The 24,304-nt window shown below is 41.2% G+C and overlaps 1 protein-coding gene across 1 annotated transcript in view; it reads left to right on the forward strand.

Moving 5' to 3' along the window:
• CACNA1C (calcium voltage-gated channel subunit alpha1 C) overlaps nucleotides 1-24,304 on the forward strand; it is a 427,407-nt gene that overhangs the window by 339,416 nt on the left and 63,687 nt on the right. The window contains exons 19-30 of the mRNA XM_088521659.1: nucleotides 1,744-1,876; nucleotides 3,650-3,779; nucleotides 7,468-7,527; nucleotides 7,664-7,723; nucleotides 11,204-11,310; nucleotides 12,933-13,020; nucleotides 13,470-13,577; nucleotides 14,318-14,370; nucleotides 14,475-14,621; nucleotides 15,391-15,592; nucleotides 16,071-16,229; nucleotides 18,558-18,668. Of these exons, the coding sequence (XP_088377785.1) occupies nucleotides 1,744-1,876; nucleotides 3,650-3,779; nucleotides 7,468-7,527; nucleotides 7,664-7,723; nucleotides 11,204-11,310; nucleotides 12,933-13,020; nucleotides 13,470-13,577; nucleotides 14,318-14,370; nucleotides 14,475-14,621; nucleotides 15,391-15,592; nucleotides 16,071-16,229; nucleotides 18,558-18,668 (1,358 nt within the window). The remainder of the gene's footprint in view (nucleotides 1-1,743; nucleotides 1,877-3,649; nucleotides 3,780-7,467; nucleotides 7,528-7,663; nucleotides 7,724-11,203; nucleotides 11,311-12,932; nucleotides 13,021-13,469; nucleotides 13,578-14,317; nucleotides 14,371-14,474; nucleotides 14,622-15,390; nucleotides 15,593-16,070; nucleotides 16,230-18,557; nucleotides 18,669-24,304) is intronic.

The following is a 24,304-nucleotide window of genomic DNA, read 5'->3' on the forward strand; positions in this document are numbered from 1 at the left end:
CACCAATTTTACAAGTACTATACACAAAAGTGGTTCTGAAAGAATGCTTCTTAAACTAATAAAGCCTGTAGAAAGACTATTATAAATTATTTTACAAAAGAAAATGGAACTCTTAGAGAACAGACCTGCTTAAAAAGTACAAACTCATTTCACCGGCTCACACTTTCATCCAAAAATTTATCAACTGAATTTGAGTTGAATTCCTGCTTACTGGAATTATACAGAGAGAAGCCTATTTGCATGCAATAAAAGCAGCATTGAAAAGGCTACTTTCCTTCTCTCTGTAATATCTAGATTAGGTTCTATGCTGATTCATCTGTTCTTTCTATTGTATCCATTACCAGGCCAAGCACAGCATCTGACCCTGAAGGAACAGGTTCTTTCTGGAACTTATCTTACCTCATGGAGTTCAGATAAACCTTTTAACAAAAGTTTCCTTCTTTACTTCAGCTGGAAGATTAATGAGTTGTATCTAATTCGTCAGGCTCCTTTCTTAAAATATTTTTTTGTCTTGCAAATTAATCGAGAGGACCGTGAACCTTAAAATAGCAAGATCCTATCATGTCATTTACAAAACAGCTTCTCACTTCAGCAGTAGAAAGCCGCAAAAGTGGAAGGTACTCTCATATTCTCCTTAGTCCCCATCTCTGTTTTCTTCCTTGAGGGTAGTCACCGATATGCACAATGCCTGGAGTCCTGCTTCATGGACATCAGGTTCAAAAGTCTAAGCTTTGTTGCCTGCCCTTTCATTCTTCTCTTTTCTGTATTCTGAAAAGTGATAATTTTAAGAATTTTTGATTGTTGTAAGACAAAGTGCCCATTCTCCATGCTTGTTCCAGGATATATGTGCACCAAACCCCAAATGTGACAACGGCTCCATGCAGTACTCTCGCAGAGAAAGGGGAGAAAAGCGGGTCTTGATAAATTGGAGGAATGATCTGAGGAAAATAAGATACAGTTCAATAAGGATGAGTTCAAAATGCCACTCTTGAGAATAGTCTGCAGCACAAATGCAAAGTGGGGAATGACAGGTTCAGCCACAGTTCTGCTAAAAAGAATCTGTGCTTTACACAGATCAGAAACTGATAGCAAAATAATGTCAGAATGTGATTTAAAAAAAAAAGGCCAAAAAGGATGTTCAAACAAGAAAATAGTATTAAAAGATATAAGAGGAATTCTAGTTCCCCTCAGCATCAGTAGGACCTGAACTGCAGGTACTGCAAGAAAGTTCTGGGAAAAAGCAGAAGAAAGTCCAAAGATAAGTAGCAGAATTATCTGAGGTCTAGGAAACAGCACGCACCAGGAAAGACTGCTTTTATTTTACTCTGGGAACCAGAAAACCTAGCAGAGACATAATAACATACCTCACATATAAAAGGCTGTTGAAAGGAGCCGTGGAAAATAAGACAATAGTTAACAGATTTAGACTGCCGCAAGGATAGTCATTAGAAGAAGCCTTTTTTTTGTAGAAGGGACATTTAACCATCTGAAGAGTCCATTATGAGGAAGTTGTGGACTTACCAGCATCGATGGTTTTACAGACAGACTAGATCAATGCCTGCCAGGAGGGGTGCTGGGCAGCAGATACTGCCTTGAAGAAGGGAAGTGGACAAGGAACCTTGCAGATGCCCCTTCCTATTTTGGTGATCCTAAGTGTATAGCTGTAGTTCTAATTGAGACAAATACCTCAGAACTCTGGAATGGGCTGTATTTTTCATTAAAAGACAACATTGCTTCTTGCAGCAGAGGAAGATGAGGAAGAACCAGAGATGCCTGTTGGCCCTCGTCCTCGCCCGATGTCGGAGCTGCACCTCAAGGAAAAGGCTGTGCCCATGCCTGATGCCAGTGCATTTTTCATCTTCAGTCCTAACAACAGGTATTTAAGAGGCTGCTCTGCTGGAACCAGGAGAAGGAGACAGGTATCCCTGCAACCCTGGGTCCAGAAGGTTCTTTGCTGTGGAGCTCCTTTCCAGCAGTTCATACCAGAGGTCTCCTTTCACCAGTCTTTCCTTCAATGTCCCTGGCATGAAATCTCCATGAAAGCCTCACTGTAGGGAGCCCTGTGACAATATGCCCATTCGGTGGGAGGTCGAGGAACTTGAAAGGCTTTTTGCAAGGCTAAAAATGCAAATCATGAAAGCTTTGGAAATAAGGGACTCTGAAGCAAGTAAGCAATTGGAATTCTCCAACGTACACAGGTCCAAATTCAAACAAGCCATCAGGCAATCGCTTGAGCATGAGGTAGGATCCTTTGTCCTAGTGACTGCTCAGAATCTACTCCCAATAGGCAGTTCCTGTGTCTCTGCTTATTCCTACCCTTCAAGAGTGAGCATACAAGACACAGGACAGGGATGAGGAGAATCCACAGCTCACAGGGCAGGCTGAGAAGAGTATTTCTTCTCTCACACTCTTCCCTCAGGCTCCTGCAGGCGGTGTGGCTTCACATTGCCCCACCTCTCTTCTCATTCTGGGTGTGTGAGATGAGTACTATGAGTGGAGAGTTGAGCTGTCACAGAAGGGAATTTATTTATCTTCCCAGGATGCAAATATGAGTTCATTGCTCAATGCTCTGTGGAATACCATGTGTCCCAACCTCTTCCTGGGGTCTTTGCTTCCAAATACTGCCCTGAAGTAAAGCAGAGTGGAATTTAGAACTAGTCATTCCACAGCAGGGCTCATGACACTTCTCCTTTGGTATGTGTATAACAGGGAGAGACTGATGACTGGGACTCATGGTCTATAATGTCAGGTTTGCCACCCACCCACTGTTGCTTGTTGAAGAAGTAAATTAACCTCTACAGTCATCTGTAAAATTGATATAATAGAGGCTTGCAGGCAGAACAGCCAAAAGTAGAGCTAAATAGACTAATGCAGTGCCTCTACAATTATGCATAGGACTGTTACGAAGCTTAACTCCTCATATGCTGGTATGGTATGGAAGGTGCTTTAATGATGTCAAGTAAGGATACTGCTGTTTGATGGGAAACTGCTACTTACCTGTGCCAGTTTCCTGCTGAGAGCAAGGAGTTTACAGTTGGCAAGGTCTTTTCCAGCCACGATGATTCTGTGACTTTATATCAGGGTGAACTTTAGCAGACACCTTGCTTGGCATGATATTGTCCCCTTAGAACTCTTTCAAGAAGCCGACCTGCCTTTCATTCATTTTGCTGGGTTTTGTACCCAAGTAGCAAATGGATCCCCCTTGCCTCCTGCCCAGTGACAGTCCAGTCTCAGCTCAGGAAGATTAGTCACTCCAAAGTCTGTTCCTACTGCTTTACCCTAACTAGTTCACAATGAATGAAAGCAAGTGATGCAGTTTCAGGTTGGCAGGTTTTAGACCAAATCACATAAGGCTCTGTCAGGAGAGGCTGGTTGTTCTCCCTTCCAACACACCAAACATGAGTCTTGCAGGAAGCCAATCACACCTTGTGCAGCATTTCATGATATGGAGATCCCAGGGAGCCCATCACCAAGCAGGGACGAGCACAGCTGCCTGGGCCATGACGTTACCTGCTGATGGGGCAGAGCCAAGCTGTTCTACAGAGCAGTCCTCCAGGTCCAGTCCGGCTGGCAAAAGAGGAGGGGGGAATGTTTCCCATGTCTTGCCTTTCTCTGAGAGATAAAGTTGTGCCTCTCCTCTCTCTTGCAGGTTTCGTGTCCACTGCCATCGAATCGTTAATGATAACATTTTCACCAACCTGATCCTATTTTTCATCTTGCTCAGCAGCATCTCCTTGGCAGCTGAGGACCCTGTCCGACACCTCTCCTTTAGGAACCAAGTATGCTTCCCAGTCTCCTTCCCTTGCAGTGTGTTAAGAGTGTGGTATAAGTAGATCATGAGCCAAAGCCAGGAAAGGCAGAAAAGGCTGCATCAGAGGCTTCTGGAGTGATTTTCTGTCCTGACTTGAGCCTTTTGTAGGCTTTGTGAATGTGAAATCACTGGGCTTTGCAGGGCACGTGAGTCAGGGCAGAATTTGGCCCAAAGTTCATTTCATAAGTATCTGCTGGGAAAGAAAGGACAAGAGGTTGAAGCAGAATTATTGTTTCTTGGGATATGAAGTGTTGGAGATGGTATGTAGAAGCACTGGTTGGGGTTCAGATCATTCTAATTCTTGTGATTTGCAAGTTCCCTTTGGAACATCTGCTCTCCTGCCACGTGCTTCCTTTACAGCTGAAAAACCTGGGACTCAATTCTTTATTTGCACTACTATAAATCAGGAGTAACATTCCTGAGTGTGGCGCAGTCACTCTGGGGCAGATCTGTGTCATTAAGGTTAGAATCAGACTGTTGGAACACAAGCTGCAAAGTAATTTGAGGTAATACTCAGAAAATATGCCATGCTTCTCTCCTGGCCAGGCTGGGACAGGGAGAGGAAGGCATTCAGCTCAGAGATGTAATCTCTCCTTTTCTGGCCGTTCCTATTAGCCTTTGGAAAAGTTCTGTGGTCTTCTAAGTTAGCCAGTTGTTGTTTCCATTAATCTGGGATCACTGTAGAAATAAGAAGTGTCAGCAGTCATATGTGACACTTCTGATCTCTGCTGTCTGCAGTGACATTTTGGCATCTTTCTGCTTGAATGCTGAAATAGCTTACTAGACCAGTGGGCCAAATTATTTATTGTTTAATATTAAAACCTTAATTGCAAGCTCAGTGTTCTGCCTGCTCTGAAATATCCTGGCCCATATATGCATATGCAGAGAAGGTGGTAGTGGAGGTTTATCTCAGAGCTGCTTTTCATTTTATCCTGAAACACGATGCTAAATAATACAGTGAAACCTGCGCCACCAGTGACCTGCCTGGGCATAGCTGAGCATGTCTACCATGTAGAGCTAAATGTATGTCAATCTTGGCATTGGAGAATGAATCTTAGCCGGCATACGGGCTTTTGACATGCCACAGAAACTGTTGAAGAATAGAGTGCAGAGAGATTTAAATGAGAAAAAAAAAAACAGTCAGAGCTATTTGTCCTGGATAAAGTGCCGGAACTTTGGGTATAGGTGTTGTTTTGACTATTTAATTCCACTGATGCATGAAAATCTGTGTTTAATTTTTGCAGGTACAGATGTGTAAAATGTATCAAACAAGGGGACACTGACAAGATGTTTGGGTTGCAAATGTGATCTGCCTTTACGCCTTGCCAGTAGAACCCTAAGATTGTGTCCTGCCCTGGGGCCACTCAGAGGGCTGGGAGGGAAGGAAATAAAGGTGAAAGCAAACCAACTGCCCCTGACTTTGTTCTGGGACAACATTGAGCATTAACCTGTTCACGTGGGCTTTTGCAGACTAGTTTCTGCTGTTAATAAAAGCTGTCCCAGAGCAGGAAGGCAAAAATTGAGAAATCCTTCTCCAGCAAGGGCTAGCAAGGAGCTTTGGAAAGAAGCAGTGTTCGTTCCTGGGGTGGGCTAGTAGATGCATCTTTCCTGTGTTGTACAGAGCTCAGCCAGCAGGTCTTTGGAAGTGTCTCTCCAATCCAATCAAGCAGCTTCAAAAGCCAGCCAAAACAAAAATTGTATATACTCATGATCTTTTCCTGTTTACATTCTGGCCAGTTGCTCTTTCATTTTCACTTATTCTGAACTAAATACTTATTTAGATGATAATAAATGTGCCTGCTGATAAACAATATTGCCAGAACAGGTGATCTGTGGTCTTTTCCAGCGTGCATGATTTCATCTAAACAGAAGATCTTTACTAGCTGTAGCTTTGGGGCCACATTCACCAGGATGGTCTAGATGCTTTGCTATGCTGTGGTGATGTAAAACAGCTGCAGACTCATCTTAATCATCAATTTTAATCAAGTTTATGGCTGCTTTATGTCAGTGGAGTGATGCAAAACAGTCTGAGAGTATCCAAGAATTTGACCCAGTGGTTACAAATGTCAAGACCTAGACATTTCCACGGAGACATTTCCAGTTAATAATGTGTGGAAATTAATATCGGATGCAACTGAGGCCAGTCTGTTCTTGAAATGGCCTTTTTTAATTCTCTAAATTGCAAAAATTTATAGAGCCCAAACTAACCTTAAAGAGTGAGAGCAACTTCCACAGAAGTCAAAAATTGAGCAGTGACCTGAGGAATTTTAAGTTACACAGTCACAGTAAGTGATACATGTCCCTATTTGATCTTCAGTGAGTACAAATTAGGATGGATTTGGGTCATGCTTAAATGGTACAATCTAAAATGGCACTACAGTTTGTAATAGCTACCATTGCCCATGCCATAACAATCCGTAGGAATCCAGCTACTCTTTGTAAACCTGTAAGTTTGGATTAGGAGAAGAGCCTCCAGATGCAGTAAAGACCTGTGGAATGCATAACATCTTCCTGGTAGTAAAGGATAGTTTATTGCTGTATGTTTATTAGTATTTTAACTATAAAGGCTTAAATTTGACAAATGATCAGGTTTCTTCTGCTTCTATATAGTGATTATTCAGTTTATAACTTAGTTAAGCTAAGAGAATAGTAATCCAATGGAACAATACTTCTGATTTTCACTGTCTGCAGTGTAGGTAAAACAAAAGGGTTTGGGATATTGGAATATACTGGATGGGGGGAAGGGGAAGAGTCTAATTCTGGTCCCATTAATCAGCAGTAAAATTCCTGTTTGCTTCTGCAGGGGTGTAAATTGGTCTACAGTAAAAAATATCTCTGTCCTTAAGGCTGCTACTTGGAAAGTCAAGCTACACTTCCAGACCCGCTGTTGCCTTCTGTGGCCATATTTTGTGGCCTGCTGTATATAACTCTTACAAGTCCACTCTGGAGTCTTTAGTTCATGGAACTATTGAGTTTTTCAGCTTACCTATTCCCCAGAATGTCAATGGAAAGATGCCAAATCTAAGCTGGTCATCTCTAGTGGATGAATGTAAACTTTAGTCCAAGACAAAAGTGGTGATTCTGTCAATTGGCAGAGTGCATATATTTGTTATTCATCCTAATTCAGGGCAAGTCAGGATAGAGACAAAAATAAATAAATAAAGAGAGCTAGAGCAGGCCCTGTGCATCGATTTTCAGTTTGTTTGTTTTGGTTTTTTTTACTTTGCAAAAGTCACAAAACAAGCCTGAAATTAATAAAAAGGAAATGCATGTTTTCCACAGAGAAACTAGGCATTCTTCTATTCTCAATTTGAAAGTTTATTTGGGAAAACCCTTGAATTGTCTGTTCTTTATCAGATACAAATAATACAAAAAAAGGAGAGAAGAAAGTCCTACAACAACCAAAGACTTGTTTTGCCCCTAAAACCCTTAGGAGATTGTAACTCAGAAAAGATTATCATTTCATGTGCTTCTTGTCTCCTGTGTCAAGACTTTCACTGCATTCAGCAGGACATCACTACAAAATCATTTCCTATATTTTCCTCTTTGTCCCCTTGTTAAGAGGTTTGTGTATTTGATTTTGAATTGTGATTTCCCATTCCAATGGTCGGTCACTGATATACCCTCCCCACTCCTATTCCCTTTTGTTTTTACAGATTCTCTTTTATTTTGATATAGTTTTTACTGTCATTTTCACCATTGAAATTGCTCTGAAGGTAAAGTGCCCATCTTCTCTACCATTACTTGATCACGAGCTTTCTAGTTTTCTGCCACTCTCTGTTGCTAACACACACGCCTGTTTGTTCCTGGGTCACGCTCAGTACCACTAACCCAATTGTGCTTATTTTTCAGATCCTAGGCAATGCAGACTATGTCTTCACTAGTATCTTTACCTTAGAAATTATTCTTAAGGTAACCAATCTGAGCAATACACTTCTTCCTTTCTTCTTTCTCTCTCTTTCTCTCTCTCTCTCACTTTTCTTCATGTATCACTTTAAATGCCAGTGTTATCTCTACATGCAGGGTTGTTTATCATTTGGCTTTATCCTTCTGGTAGTTATGTAAGAAGTTTTCTGTGAAATTTTGATATTCAAATTTTCAGTAAGTGGCCAATATCAGGGCAAAGCACTTTGGGGTAATCACAATGAAAGGATGGATTCGGAAAAGTAAGAGAGGAACAAGAAAAAGGTCAACACCCTAGAAATTTGCTCCCTCCATCCTGACCAGGTTTTCCAAAACAAGGTAGTTGTTAGTGCAAAGACCCCTGAGCACATGCAGTTCCTCTTCTGTATATTGCAACCCAAAGAGAAGGTATCAGCTCTACACAAGTCATGACACTGGGCCAGAGGGAGCCAATGACTTGCCTAAGATGCACATGCACAGCTGAATAGGAGATACGGTTCTTCCAGGGAGCTCAGTGCAGAAGCTCAATTTTCAGGTGTAGCAAGGGAATGGAAGTAAAAATCAGTGAAACACAAAGGGCCATAGCTGAGAATGAAAATTACTATGCCACCTGGCACAGACTTTTCCAGGAACGTGCTATGTTCCAAAAGAAACGTGCAAGAAAATGATACAGCTGGGAAGCAAATAAAACTAGGCTGCCTTATTCTTAACTCTAATTTTCCCAAAACATTAGGTTAATAATTTAAATTAGAGTAATTGAGCAAAGTTCTGCTTTTCCTAATTCTGGGTTCACTTGGTAGCTTGATCTTTTTCTCAGCAAGATGGTTCTAAGTATTAGCAGGCAGCAGCATTCTCCTTAGAGTTGCTCTGGTCTTACAACCTAGGTCCTTAATAACAGTCTCCGAAGTGGAGGCTGGAAAGCAAGGAGACTCCTGCCTATTTTTGCAGAGTTGTGCTTTTGATATGACTTTAGAGCACCAGGACCAGAATGCTCTCTAGGGATGTATGCATTCTGCTGTCATGCTCAGTCCAGTGTGCATCCGTGTTTCCACAGGCTGTCCCAACATGCATGCACCAGCTGGTCTATAAACAAGGCACTGAGCAACGGCAATATTTAAAAGCAAGCTGTAGTCTAAAGCTTAGCTTTCTACATCAAGGTACCTTCCCACCTATATGAAATTACAGTAGCAAATCTCCCACTGAAGCAAAATGTAATACTCCTATTAGTGAAAGCAGGACCTAGCCTAATTTACTGGTATATTGCTCTGTTTTCATCACAGGAGTGTACTGCATAGTACCTATTTTTGAGCTTCCCTGATGTCACTGTCAAAATTTTCCCATAACTTCAATAACTATACGACAACACCTCTGAATTTTCTCCAGGGCCAAGTGAGAGAGGACTGCAAGGACTACAGACATTTAAGTAATTCTTCTATTCTTGTCCTGTCAGTCTCTGCCACACAAGGGTTTGTTTCTCAAGAGCCCATTTCTCTGATGACTTGCCTTGTGCACAATCTTTTGCACAAGAGCAAAGTTGGTGTAAATGCTAAGCAGAAGAATAAGTGATTATATGATGTTCAAGACAGTGGAGAGACAAACTTCATCTGCATCAGTGTTGCTGATGGCATATGCAAGTTTCACACTGATATGAGGAGTGACTACCTTAGCCGTGTTCTGAACATACCATTGAAGATAATTTTGATTTAGTTTTCAATTTTGATTTAGTTTTAGAAAAGCTTTCTAAGAGTTTGTTCAGTGCCCCAGGAAGGCAGGCATAGATGGTATACTCTGTGAGAGCCTCTCCTAGGGTAACAAAATCTTTCAACACGCATGAGACAACCACAGGTTGTATAGAGCATCAACTCAGCAGAGATTCCCCTCCTGATTTCAATGGTGTCTCCTTTCTTTCAAGATTGCCATACAAAACATAACCACTTTAACCGTAGCTTTGTTATGGCAAGAACCTTCTCCCTTTCGCCAATCAAATGTGTCTATAAGTATAAATTCTAAGCCAGGACCAGAGTTTATACTTCCTTCCCTTCTAAGTTCTGTCTGACTGGTGGATAGTTGGTTCCCTGATGTCATGGATGTTTGGTGAAAAAAGTAATCTGACATAGCATGTGCTCTTCCACTCTCACTGAAGTTGTCAGAGGTAGACATGGCTGGAAACCACCAGCTGGGAGGGCATCCCGGCTATTAGGAACCAGAGAATTCCAGTTTGAACTTCTGGTTCATAATTCCAGTTAGGAGAGCCTGGCTAGAGCTGGTCATTGAGGAACAGTCTCATGATGTCTGCTTCAGGTTACTTTAAGCATCTAACTTAGATGAGATGCAGAGGACCAAATTTAGAAGCCCGTGTTCCAGGTAATGGAGTAAGATTAGCAATTGTGGGGTTGAGGAGTGCTCAAAGCAGCTGCATCAGCTCACTCACCAAAGCCAAGGTAGGTGATACAAATATCCTTATCACCTCACCCTCTTTGAGATATTGACATGCCAGACATATCTACTCATATCCTGAAATAGAGCTCAGCCTAGAATTGGAAGTCTGGACCTTGGCATTCCTGACATAGTAACTGAGACCCACTTTCATTTCCATTGTCACTTAATGCAGTTCTGGACCTGTGACATCCCCTTCAGCAGAGCACACCCAGCAGGGCAGAGAGTCCCTTGCATAAAATGTAAACTCTGGTTTCCACTCCCCAAGTGGGTGGTGCTCATAATGATTGCCTCCTCAAAGAAGCTTCTCTATCTCAAGGCTTTGCAAAGAAAAATCAAGGGGAAAATGCAAACACTTATTTTATAGAACAAAGACAGGGGAAACTGGGTAGGGAAAGGAAAACTGATTGAAAACAATTGAGCCAAATATAAGGAGCAAATGGAAGAGAACAGGAGTCCTCCTGTTGCTTAAGCTGTAGTCCTAAACGTGAAATCCCTGTGGATTCTGTGTTTTTTTTTTTTTTCTTCCTCAGAGAGAAGAAAGCACAACTGTCCACTGCAGCTGGTTTAAGCTCTAAAAGCATCACAGAAGAGTTCCTTTTTATCTTATATTTTTATTCAATTTAGGCAAGGAGGCCTTTATATAATAGAATACTCCCAAGTGTCCTCTGCCACTGAAGATAAAGGGAAAATCGTATGATTGCAAAGAGTAATTTTTTCAAGCAGTCATTATGCTGCTTTGCTGATTGTGATTGTTACATATTCTAGACACTGGAAGTGCAGAGAAAAAGAGACTAGAGTAACCATATGAGCATCTTCTTCCTCACTGAACCTAACATTGGCTTTCCTTAGTTAGTTGTCTCACAGTTTTTCTACTGTCTTCTTCACTCTTTCTTTTTCATCTTCTTCTTTGGGATCTGGGGGTAAATTGTCTGCTATGTTAGAAATACTTCCCCTCCCCAAACATACACTCTGAACACAGCTAGTGAGGCTTGGTTTCTGAAGAGACGCTAATGGCAAAGTGTGTTTTTGTCTTCGTGTACCTCCCTACAGATGACTGCTTATGGGGCTTTCCTCCATAAAGGCTCCTTCTGCAGGAACTATTTCAACATCTTAGACCTGCTGGTGGTCAGCGTTTCTCTCATCTCCTTTGGGATCCAGTGAGTGAGCAATTTTCAACTCGTTTGATATTTCTGTATCTGGGATGGGAGATGATACCTCAGTCTCATTGTCTTATCTGGGTAGGATTTTTCTTGTGAGCCTGAAAGTATTCTTCCCAGAGGATTCAGGAGACATAGAAGACATCCTTGGGAGGAGATGTAATAGTTGGCCTGTTGACCAATTGTTGACCACTAATGACCCAGACCTCCCAGAAGGAACAAATGAGAACAGGAAATTTGGACCATTGGTAATCATGACATTCAGTTCCAAGATCTGAGTTACTGTATCAGTTCAGGACAGTTAAGAGACTTAACTGCTTCCTCTCAGAGCTATTTTTCCTCTTTGGAAAGCTGGGTGATAAGATTTTGCTATTCCCTAAGAGTCTTGATCAGTAAAATATTATCAAGCACTTGAAGAGCTTTTGGAGAATCTACAGAGCAGTGGTGGCAGTGTCAGTTGCTCCTACTTCTGTCACTTGCACTTTGTATTGGTTGATCTTATAATTTGCTTAATAAGTTTATACTGAAGCTTTGGAATAGGCTCTTTATATGTTACAGAAATAAGGTTATTGCCAAAATCAGTAGGAGGGCCTCATGTCATACAGCATGGAGAAAATTCTTGGTCAAGGTTTCACTTTTCAAAGATGCAGAGAGCTGTGGCCTTATTGTAGCAGACAGTTCTGTTAGCAACTTAAGATTAAGTACATAAGTAACCCTAATTAATTCAGTGGGAGTTTCCACATTCTAAAAGTTATGTACACTCTTAATTGATTTGCTGGGCCAGAGGCCAATACATTGCAGGATCAAACGCAGCCGGGTGGTATACCTTCAAATGCCAGAGACACCTGGACTTCCCTTTCTTCTAATAACATTTCAACAGAGTGCTTCTCTGAATCTACTTTTAAAATTACATGTGATGACTACATCTTGACAAAATTTCTGCTAAATATCTTTAGAGTATTTGGCATCTTACCCTGCTTAAAAGGACTGCCTATATTCCATTACCTTCGTTAATACAACAGGGATAGTGAACACCAGGCAAATGTATCCTGAGCCTGCATAGATCAGGATGCAAGACCTACATAAAAAACTCCATAGAGTGGCATAGGGTGGCTTCCTCACCCCTGTTAGAATTGTTTGTAAAATGCCCGGAATAAAAGTTCTCTGTCATTTTTCAAACATATTTAAAATTGTAAAGATAATATACTTTCTTCGTGCATATGCCATTAGCATTGCTAATATCTGAATCATATGTTTACTCATGTTTCTTATATAAGGTTGAAATGTTTGTTGGTATACCATTCAGTAAGTATGCATTTTTTTGTAGCTAAAAACAGCCACAATCATCTGTGAGCCCTAAGCTGTAAACTGCAAACTGTTAAAAAGAGGCTAGGTTAGTAAAATCAACAATTGCATTTGAAGCAAATCGGTTTGAGTTCTGATCCAAATCATCAAATGCCCTGACTTGCCATAGCAGGTAGCACAGAGCTGACCCTAACCAGTCCAAGGCTGTGTAGGATTTCAGATGAGGATGAGTGGATGAAGGCTACCTGCCTCTTACAGCATGTCCTGTGCCATATTGCTGTGTCTGTCAAAGCTGACCTTTTGATACCTTCTTCCAGGTCCAGTGCTATCAATGTGGTGAAGATCCTACGTGTTCTGCGAGTGCTCAGACCACTGAGGGCCATCAATAGAGCTAAAGGCCTAAAGGTTAGAATAGTCCCAATGAATTATGTAAATTATAAAGTCAAGTTTTCTTCAGTCTACCAGGACTTCTACAACAGTGAAGTGCCAGTTTAAGGATCACATATAAGGCCAGATGCGATTTGCTAAAGTTACAGATGGGCTCACAAGCCTACTTAAGTTCTTGCACTATTGTACTACTAGCTAAATTCCCCAAGTGGTCTGGTAGGTGTCAAGCTAAGTAAGGAGGTATTGCTGAACATAGTAAAGATCTGAGCTCTGTTGTTTTCCCGCTCCTTTTTGCCTGCAATGTACAATGAAGTATGTAAGGGGTCGGTTTTCTTTCCTGAGATTACTTAATGGTAATAGTTAAATCAAATGCATTTATTTGTTGTTGTAGTCATGGTCTTCTTACCTAGCCCGAGCATCTCAGAATGGTCCTACAAGTTACTCTTGTTCCTATTTTACATCTGCAGCACGTGGTCCAGTGTGTGTTTGTTGCCATCCGAACCATTGGGAACATTGTGATTGTAACTACTTTGCTGCAGTTCATGTTTGCCTGCATTGGAGTTCAGTTGTTCAAGGTAAAACTATTGAATTAATTGATTCATCTATCATACAGCTCTGTCTTCTGGGGTGGGAAAAATAACATGAAACCTCCTGTAGAACGGGATATAGCGTCTTCCCTTATATAAAAGAAAATCTGGCACTAGCATTGTTACCTTGGCTCCTGCTACTATGAATTTCCCAAAACTGGACCAGGCACATGCAGAATTTCTGCGTTTTATCTGTAATCACAGTAAACCAGCAGTTAGATTGGCCACTCTCTTTCTCAAATAGTTTGTGGCATGAGCTCAGTGTCAGGGAGGTGAATGGAGCTATTCTAAAGGATTTGGTCTTGAAGACTCTGTTACCTCTCATATTACCGAGAGGGACTGTGCCAGATGATCACTGGAGGTTCTTTATTTACTTGTTACAATCTACTTTTATTTCTTTGCCCTTTATCACCCTACTGACAACTAGTATTCTGCAGGCACTCAGTGGACATGCACTGAGACATACACCAAAAAATTCTGTGAAGGCAGATGAAAGCCTGTGCTCTGGATTACCAAGCACTGGCAATTTTCCATCCATTTGCTCACCTCTCCATCCAAAAGAACATGTAAACATACTCATAGTTAGTTAAGCAAGTAGTATATTCAATCTTCTACATGATCTGCCCTAACTCTTGTACAGTTCAGGGATAGAAAAGAAAGTCCTTCCAGAAAAGGAAGCTTCATTCTTCTTTCTTCTTTGCTTCATTCTTCTTTCTTCTTTTTTCAAGGGCAAACTGTACAGCTGCACTGATAGCTCCAAGCAGACAGCAGCAGAATGCAGGTAAGTCTGACCTTTCCCAGGTACCCCTTTTACTGGCAGGCTGCTCTCGGTGCCTGGTACTGCAAGTGCAATTATCCCATATTTTGACTGTTCTGCAAACACAGGGGGTACTACATTACATACAAGGATGGTGAGGTCAACCAGCCGATGATTCAGCCCCGAAGCTGGGAGAACAGCAAGTTTGACTTTGACAACGTCTTGACTGCCATGATGGCCCTCTTCACTGTCTCAACCTTTGAGGGCTGGCCAGAGTGAGTACTTCTGGAGCCCCACACACTGGGGTGCAATGCTGGCAATGTCCTCATTCATTTCTAAAGAAATTCAAATGCAGAATATTTTTAAAAGTCTAGAGTATTAAAGATAGCAGTTCCTAAAAAAAATTCCCAAGAGATTGGAGAAATTCCTGCTCCTGAATTTGTCAATAGTGTACGTCACCTCTCTAGGTGTTAGAAACAGTTTCTAGTAGTAGGGCACTGATAGCAAAATTTGTTACAGTAGGTACTGTTGCTGATATTAATACTTGCTTAGCAATACTGCTAGATGTTGCAAGTTTCCCCATGGAGCCAACAGGCTCGTATGAAATGCACCAGTGCTGTTTTACAGTATGGGCAGACATTAATCAGACTACGTTGTCTGTACCATAGGGTCCAAGGACTTCCACAGCTCCATTCCATTAGTGTGACATGGGTATGCAGGTATATTACTAGATTCTGCCAACTGCATTGTTAGTAAATATTAAAAGCACTGAAATCCCCTTCTCTCACAGAACTCAGTTCCCAGCAATGCAGACTCTTCTGTTTTCTGTTAAATGAAGGAATGTATTTGTTCTAACTTTTTAATTTTTCAACAATGAATGCCCCTCACCTCTCAAGAAGTTCAAATGTGTAATGTGCAGTGAAAGTCTGCACATCTGCAAGTGAAAACATTATGATACAATTGGAAGCAAAATAGCAAATCTGAGTCTTATCACCCTCATGACAGTTGCAGATTTCTCTGCATTGGGTTCCTGTTTGCTTTCAGGTTGCTGTATAGGTCCATTGATTCCCACATGGAGGATGTGGGACCCATCTATAATCACAGGGTTGAGATATCCATCTTCTTTATTATCTACATCATCATAATTGCTTTCTTCATGATGAACATCTTCGTTGGTTTCGTCATCGTCACATTTCAGGAACAAGGAGAACAAGAATACAAGAACTGTGAGCTGGACAAAAACCAGGTAATTTACAACTGCTCATTGCCACCAAAGAAAACAAATACACTGACAATAAACTTTTAAGAGAGAAAATGCATTCACAGAGGAACATGTAAGGACTGCCAACAAGCTAAAGCACTAAGCTGACTATACTGTCATGTTTAAGGAATCAGGTTAAAAATAATAATAATAATAATAAACTTCTCTTTAAGATTCTCACAAAGGAACAGCATCTACTTTAAAGTGTGCTGTACCATTAGGTTTATTTACATTAATCAGATGAATGTAAATATGTTGTTTGGACAAAGTAAATATATATGGATCTCTCTAATAGTTATGCAATAGTATCCAATAGCATGGATGCATTCATAATATAATATAAATTAAATTCTTCTTGTCATATCAGTAAACAAGCTGAATTTACTGGGTTTTATTTTTGGAGGCAGATGACCAGCCACGTATTTTGTTTTTGATTTTTAAATCTACTATGCCTCTTTGACAGCGCCAGTGTGTAGAGTATGCCTTGAAGGCCCGGCCCCTGCGGAGGTACATCCCTAAAAACCAGTACCAGTACAAAGTCTGGTATGTGGTGAACTCCACCTATTTTGAATACCTGATGTTCGTTCTGATCCTGCTGAACACCATCTGCCTGGCCATGCAAGTAAGTATGCAAACAGAAAACGTTGCAAGAGATGAGTTATGAGCCCTTGCTGGGAAAATGTAGAAAGAGCAAAGGTTGAGGCTACCTTTCATTTTTACATCACTGAGGGAGAGGGACATGATAAAAGACATTGTACCATGATCACTCTGAATGACATTTAGTTAGAACCATGAATTTGTCTCTTCTCCTCTTCCCACTAATACGTGACACTTTCAGCAGTTTTGTTTATCCTGTTTAAAAACAGCACCAACAGTCATATCACAGACCAATTCAGTGGCTGCTATAAGAATGAGTGAATTCCCAGTTCTGACTCGTATCCTCCAAAAACTTGGAGTAGGCCATGAAATGCAATTCCCTTGAGATCTAAAGTTTACATTTTGGGCTTTACCACATTAAAAAAAAAAGAGAGAACAAATAGGTGGGCAATCAAGATGAATAAGGAAAATGGAGATAGAAGGCAGGCAATTCCTGGCTTCACTTTTATTCAGTGTTATATATGCCCCTATAAAAACTTGGCTAAAAAGTACCTTCAGAGGCTGTGTTTTATATCCTATCACCTCAAGGCAAGATTGACTCTACACAAAGCATTTCTTGACCGATGTTTCCTAATTTGCTTCACTAGTGATGCGCCTGGCTACCTTACTACGTGCTACATTTGCACACTTTTCTTTTTCATTACTATGAGGTTTTCCAAGCATCTAATGTGAATCTAGCGATCAAACATGTGCTGTTGGATCTACAAGAATAGCAAATGATAGTAGTAGATTAACATGTGCAGAGTGGAACAGTAAAAGAGGAGACATAATCTTTACTTAGTGGCAAACTTGCAAAAAGTAAAGTTCTTTTCAGCCTCTTGTAGAAAAGCTCTTGCAGATACAAGCTGTTCTGTACATTTTCCCAAGACTGTCCTTTTCTGTCCTGTCCCTTCCAGTCCGTTTGTGTCCAAGACCTCTCTCACCTCCCCATCCATATTCAGTCAGTCATGGAGTCCACCTATTAAGTCCATCTCCTCAGTCCCAGTTTCTGCAGCCTCTTGAGCCCCATTATATTTTGCATTCTCTTTAAGAAATAGCCTGGACCATCGCTCTCCTCCCTAAACAACATCCCTTCTTCTTTCCCAGTCAGTCCAATCTCTCTCTGAACTCCTTTCCTCAGTCTGTGGCCCAGATAGTCCCAGATCCCCATTCTTCATTCAGTCCTTCTCCTCACTGCAGAATCCTAGTTGCATCCATGGACCTCCTTTCCAGTGTTTCTCTGCCACACCTCCTTTCCATTTCACTGTTTAATTCATTTCATTCTGTCTCTATTTCATCCCTGCTCCAAGTCCTACTCCCCATGCTCTTCTCTAGCATACCCCATTCTATCCTCTCCTATGCCAAATTTTCTTTTGACCTTAAGATACGGGTTTCTCATAGGCATATAGCTTGGTTGGATTTGTGCCAAATTTTTTAAGGGACAGCGAACAGGCTGTAGCAAACACAAAAACCACATTATTAAATTTTAATTATTTACTAAATGATTAAATAAATTATCCTGAGCCAATTCAGAATAGGAAAATTCAGCTCTGGTGGTTAAAGTTTAGCAAAGTTAAGCAACTCAGAACAGGGCCTTATTATATGAACTGGAAGATGGTCTAAGTATAAGGCACGGAAATCAGTTCCAAGATGATAATGATCTGGAAAAGGGGAAATGAAGAGTCAGGTGGCAACATTTGCAGAAGACACTATATCGATTAATCAAGAGGAGACAAAGAGTAACTTCATTAGATCTTAATAAAGCTGAGTGAATGGACAGCATGATTGCAAATGTAATTGAGAGTTGACAAAGGCAGGATAATGCATATTGGAAAGATATGATTTGATCTGCTTATGTACATTATGGGATCCTGAATTAAATGTAATTACTTAGGAAAGAGCTTGGTATCATTATGAACAGTTCAGTGAAACCCCTGTTCACTCTGCAGTAAAATTCAAACAAAAAAAGTAATCTAAGTGTTAGGGAAGGGTGAGATAACACAATTGGAGATTGTACCATTATGCAAATGCATAATGAGGCCTCAACTGAAATGATAAGTGCAAGTAACCCCCCACTCAAAATTTTTCTTTTTTTTAAGAGAAATGATGCAGACCCAAGTGGCAGAAATGACTAGAAGTATGAAAATGCTGGAGTGTGAAGGGAGATAGGGATTCTAAAAAGAAAAAAAGTGGTGCGTGCTGGGATTTTCTTTAGAGAACTTCGGCACCAAGAGAGATTAGTATGGGCCCTGTGGAATCATATGTAGCTAGTAGATTTATTCTTCACACTGCTGCTGGGATCCCTGTTTTTCAGCACTACGGTCAGAGCTGCATGTTCAAGGAAGCCATGAATATCCTCAACATGCTCTTCACTGGCCTCTTCACTGTTGAGATGGTCCTGAAATTAATCGCCTTCAAACCCAAGGTAGGTGCTATAGGTGTGGAGCCTCCCAGCCTCTGTGTGTGTGTGCATGTGTGTGGGGCAGCTGTGAGGAGAAGGAGGAGGTGAAAATTTCTGATCTGTCACCCCACCAATAACTGAGCTGGACAGTTGCTCTCTGGATTGGAGTCTCATATGTATTTAAGAACTTTTTTCACTGGAGAGTAGACACATACAAACAAACAAACAAACAAATAAATGGAAGTAAAACCTGTTAGTAGAGAACATTCCTAGTTCTTTGTTACGTTATAGTAGTTACACTATGTTATGACTATGGTTTCCATGCTGAATGTTATTCTAATGCTCTTACTTTCCTAAAATAAAATACAAATAGCATCCCATGATTAGTCTCCTGGCCCAAGTGAGGTTAATCAAGCATGACGCATTCTGAGTTTTGGGCTTTGGGGAAAAAAAAAAGTTTCTTCTGTGAAATCTATGGTTCAATGCTGGTTGAATTACACTCATTCTCAATCTAAGACTTCATTTATAACACATAGTACCCCAGAAGGTCCTGTCTGGAAGTATTGTCCTGTCCTTAAGGCTATGGCATTCTTCTAGTAGAGTTTTATCGTGGCCTAAGATTGTAACCTACAAGCTCTTCCAACTGTTTTGACAGCTGTGTGGGACAATGACAAAAATTCTGACCTCACATAATTTCAAATTATAATTTCAATTATAATTTGAAATTATGTGAGGCTTTATTCTTTGGAGTGTAAATTCAGTGGTACATCATGAATTTTGAAATTCAGATGCCTAAACAGAGGTAACTCGTGCTATTTCATATCTTTATGGATGCATTGGTACATTAGGTTTGGCAGATGCAGACTGAGATCATAGAATCATAGAATCATAGAATGCTTAAGGTTGGAAGGGACCTCTAGAGGTCATCTAGTCCAACCCCCCTGCACACGCAGGGTCACCCAGTGCACGTGGCACAGGACTGCGTCCAAGCACGTTTTGAAGATCTCCAGAGAAGGAGACTCCACAACCTCTCTGGGCAGCCTGTTCCAGTGCTCTGTCACCCTCACTGTTAAGATTTCCTTCCTTAAGTTCCTGTAGAACTTTTGATGCTTCAGTTTCCGGCCATTACCTCTAGTTCTGTCGGTGACTACCACTGAAAAGAGGCCGGCCCCATCCTCCTCACTGCCTCCCTTGAGGTACTTATAGACACTGATTAGATCCCCTCTCAGCCTTCTCTTCTCCAGGCTGAACAGGCCCAGCTCCCTCAGCCTCTCCTCACAGGGCAGATGTTCCAGGCCCCTGATCATCCTTGTGGCCCTGCGCTGGACTTTCTCCAGCAGCTCCACATCCCTCTTGTACTGTGGAGCCCAGAACTGGACACAATACTCCAGATGCGGCCTCACCAGGGCTGAGTAGAGGGGCAGGATCCCCTCCCTTGACCTGCTGGAGATGCTCTTCTTAATGCACCTCAGGATCCCATTTGCCTTCTTGGCCACGAGGGCACACTGCAGCCTCATGGTCAACTTGTCGTCCACCATGACACCCAGGTCTTTCTCCACAGAGCTGCTCTCCACAAGGTCGGTCCCCAGCCTGTCCTGGTGTCTGGGGTTATTCCTCCCCAGGTGCAGGACCTTGCACTTGGCCTTGTTGAACTGCATGAGGTTTTTCACCACCCAGTTGTCCAGTCTGTCCAGGTCCCTGTGGATGGCAGCACAGCTCTCTGGGGGTATCAGCTACTCCTCCCAGTTTGGTATCATCAGCTCCCCCTTGCTGAGGGAGCACTCTGTGCCTTCATCCAGGTCATTGATGAATAAATTGAACAGGACTGGACCAAAGAAGATGTCAGTGTAATATTAATAAAGATGAGAAACACCATGTCTGGCATTTTTTCTTGTCCTTCATGTTAAAATTTTAAGGGATCACAGAAGTTAAGGGCTACAGGTGAAAAACTTCCTTCTCCCATTCCAGTGAATTCAGTGTTAGTTTTTCTTGATTTGTTTGTTTTGATTTCCCTCCACCCAGTCTGTCTTCCTTCCTCCATGCTTTCTAGGAATTCTTTTAGAAGAGTCACAGTTTTGTCTTGTACCCTTGTACCTTGTATCCTTTCTTGGATGTAGTTCTCAGGAAGATTAGGAACATCTTTTGCTGTCCTGTGAAGGCTGGATTTTTCTTTGAGATCTTGGACACAATCTTGGGAAGAGAACAGTATCATCATCTACTTCAGAAGAGATTTTAATTTTCATGAGAGATCTATCGCATTTAAGAATTTGCTATGTCTCTTAGCAAACAGATCTTTTGTCATTTTGTAAAATAGTGTCTGCACATTTTATACCCAGGAATTTATCTCACAGGCTTTGTACATCTTTGGATTTCATAGTTCTACTTTACAGGAAGACTCTTAAATAGGAGGAAGATGAGATTCTCAGGCAGAATTTCATTTGAGCATTTAAGGGAAGAAGTCCAACTAGATTAGATATTGAGCTTTGTACCTATGCAGGAAAGACTTTATCTGACATGGTTGCTTTTAACAGTAGGGAATTAGCCTGAATGTGGATGTTCCTTCTGCTTTCTGTCTCTCATGTTCCTGTGTGAAGTCTCCTTTTCAAGCTTTGCTGCAAAAAGGAATTAATCAAAATCAGCTGAGGGTAAATATCTGTCCTCTAGATAGCAAAGACCTGAAAATGATTACCTGAAGAGACTGTGCAAGCTCCATCATTAGATGTTTTCAAATTAAGTTAGATGAACCTTTGTTAGAAGAAGTTTAGGATATATGGGCTGCCTCAGGACAAAGGAAGAGATCATCTTATAAGTTCTCTCAGCCCAATTTTCTGTGATTGTGTAGTTTCCAAATAAACCCCCAGCTACTGCACAGTTAAAAGTGAGAATAGATGAGAAAGTTTCCTTTTGACTAGAATAGTAGAGAGTTAATAGAGTCTTCTCAGTTAAGAATGAGACACCAGCCTCAGGTTGGTGCCTGCTCATCCTGAAAGGATAGGCCATGAAAAGAATAAATCTGCTTAAAATCTCAGTCTGCCCCACGTGCCAAAAATAGTACTAACCTTTAAACTGCTAGTTTAGTTAAATAATTTCAGGAAAATAAACAACATTTTAAAAAATGTAACCATAGGATCTACAGGGAAGAATAAGAGGAATGAATTTGTGAAGAGCACTAATACATCAAAAACACTTGCCCCAAGCAGTATATTCACGCTGAATAATGCTCAGTACCAGTTCAGTGACTCAAGTCTGGAAACATCAAAATGCTTTGATGTAACTTCCCATTGTTTTCTTATTCAGTACAAGGATTTGGCCTGCAGCCCTCATTCCCTGCTCCATACTGACTCAAACTGCTCTCCACGGAAGGAAACTCCTCCTTCCAGAAGGCCATTTAAACCAATTGTGGACCAGCAATGCAGAACAGTCTTTTCCTTTTTAGGTTGCACATTTAGTATTAAATCTGAACATGCCTAGAATATGTGGGGAGTCTCCCAGCATGGGGAAAGTTGGTCACACAGGCCTCTGTTTGGCCAGAACTTGTGCCCTCCTGTCATGCAAGATATGAAGTGAACAAACCAAGTTTTCAAATGGAGATTGTCCCCAGAAACCCCAAAAAAGTACAAAAGGATTTCAGTGTCACCAGAGTGAACGTCAGTTACCAGCCTCTCCTTGCTAACCAACCAAGCTCTGCAGTGCTAGAGGTGTGAGACACTAAGTGACGTTAATGTTTCCCAGATACGAATGGCAAGATAAGGTGGTAGTGAGATCTCTGCAGAAGTCACAATTGGCTGCCATTTCCAAGGCAACCTTTGATTAAGCTGCTGTGTCTGATTTTAATACTGTGCCTAAACATCACTCTTTTGAGTGTAAGCAGAGGTCTGAATGGTTTCCTAAAATGATGGAGCTGTAAGCTTGGAGAAACTTGGGTACATGACTGTGTTGTGTCCTCATCTTCATCACAGTCCCCCAGAAGATGTGGCATGAGATTCATCACGAGTTAAAACTGGCAAAACATGCTTCATTTTCTCCAGCTTTGTTGTATTTACCTGGAGAATGGTGCTGCAGGGGTCCTTTAATTAAGCTACAGCAGCAATTCTCATTCATATATTTACCAAAAAGAATTGCTAACAGAACTGAGAGAGATCTCTGCCATGAGTACTCACAATTGCTACTGTCCTGAATTCTTACAGAAGTCAACACAGGTAGTATTATGTGAAGAATAGCTTGGGAATTACTGCAAATGTCATTTCCCTAACCAGAGCACTGCACACAGTGTATGACAGTAACTAACTGTATTAGCGGTTTATTGTGACTACAGTGCCACCCACATATGGCCTGTGTAGTGAGAGAAGAGGTAGTAGTCTCAGACTGAATAAGTTTTTTGCTGTATCCGATTCTTCATCACTCCTGTTCTGAGAGGATACATGTATTCCTTATTAACTAGTCTAAATAGGACAAGGTGAAAGAAAAAAAAAAAACACAGCTCCACAGACATGTGTAAAAAAATTGACAGGGGTCATCCAGTCTTAGGCCTAACTCTTGGGGTAAGCGTGAGGATTTAGTCATTGAAAAGTCAGCTGTGGCTATAAGGAGCTGAGTCTGAGTCAGGGCTCATCTCCTAACACTTACAAAAAGTATGTGAAGGTGGTAGAAAGACAAGGGCTTTCCTAGCTAAACATTCTGTTTTTCTTGAGATTGATTGCTCTGGGCAGGGAATCCCTTTGATACCTGTCCTTTTTTCTGAACGTCTTCTGTAAACTTTGATTTTGTTTAGTCTCTGAAGAGATAGAGAAACTATAGATAGCAAAGACTTATAGAGAAGAGGGGTGTGATAGCTGTAGTAGTTTTCCACTGGAAAAGGCAGTGCATGCTAGGCAGGGACAAGGTCAGCCTCAGAGCTCATGTATTTCTGCATGGTTCATTTTTTTGGAGAAGAGCATCCCTTCTCTGAGTTTTTTGCATTATAAGTCTAAACACTATAGAAGACAGTTCATACATGTCTGATGCACTTGAGGCAGGAGGATTTGTTAACAGTTAACAAGAGAGTTTTGGGTTGATGAGGGCTGCTGTTAAAGAAAACATCCATTACATGCCCTGCATCTCCTTACGGAGTATTAATGCTCTGAAGCAAAACTCCCAAACTGACCTGCAAGTTTGTCTTGGCTGAAGCTAATAAGCTGATTCAAAACTAGCTGCTTCAAAGAGGCAGACAGTTTAAAATTAATACCATTGAGCCAAGGCCTTTTGCCGCTTTGTTTTTCTAATTTTGTAAGTTCTCTGGCCAGTCTGTTAAGCTGTTTTCCAGTTCCTAGGTGGAGCAAGCTGCTGCTTATTTCTGCTTTTTCTAAAGAGAACTGCTAAAGGAAATGAGAGGTGCTGTGCTCTCTGGGGGATCGCAGTTGTTACCATCCTAACTTCTTAAAGAAGAAATCACTACAAGGAGTAGTCCATGAAGGATCAACTATTCTCCAAAATGCCACCTTGGGTTTATCTTTTCAACTCAAAGACAATGGCTTGAAATTCCTGTTCACCGGAATGCGTGCCATCTACATATAGGGGTGTATGTGTGTGTGTGTATAAGCTATTTTAACATATAGATGGATTTTTCTTCAGGAATTTTAGACTTTTCCAACTCCCTGGAATGGCATCTTTTCCGGGCGAGC

Source organism: Tinamus guttatus, unplaced genomic scaffold (assembly GCF_059628265.1).
Source record: "Tinamus guttatus ecotype Peru unplaced genomic scaffold, ASM5962826v1 Tinamus_guttatus_pri_ptg000125l, whole genome shotgun sequence".
NCBI classification, from domain to species: Eukaryota; Metazoa; Chordata; class Aves; order Tinamiformes; family Tinamidae; genus Tinamus; species Tinamus guttatus.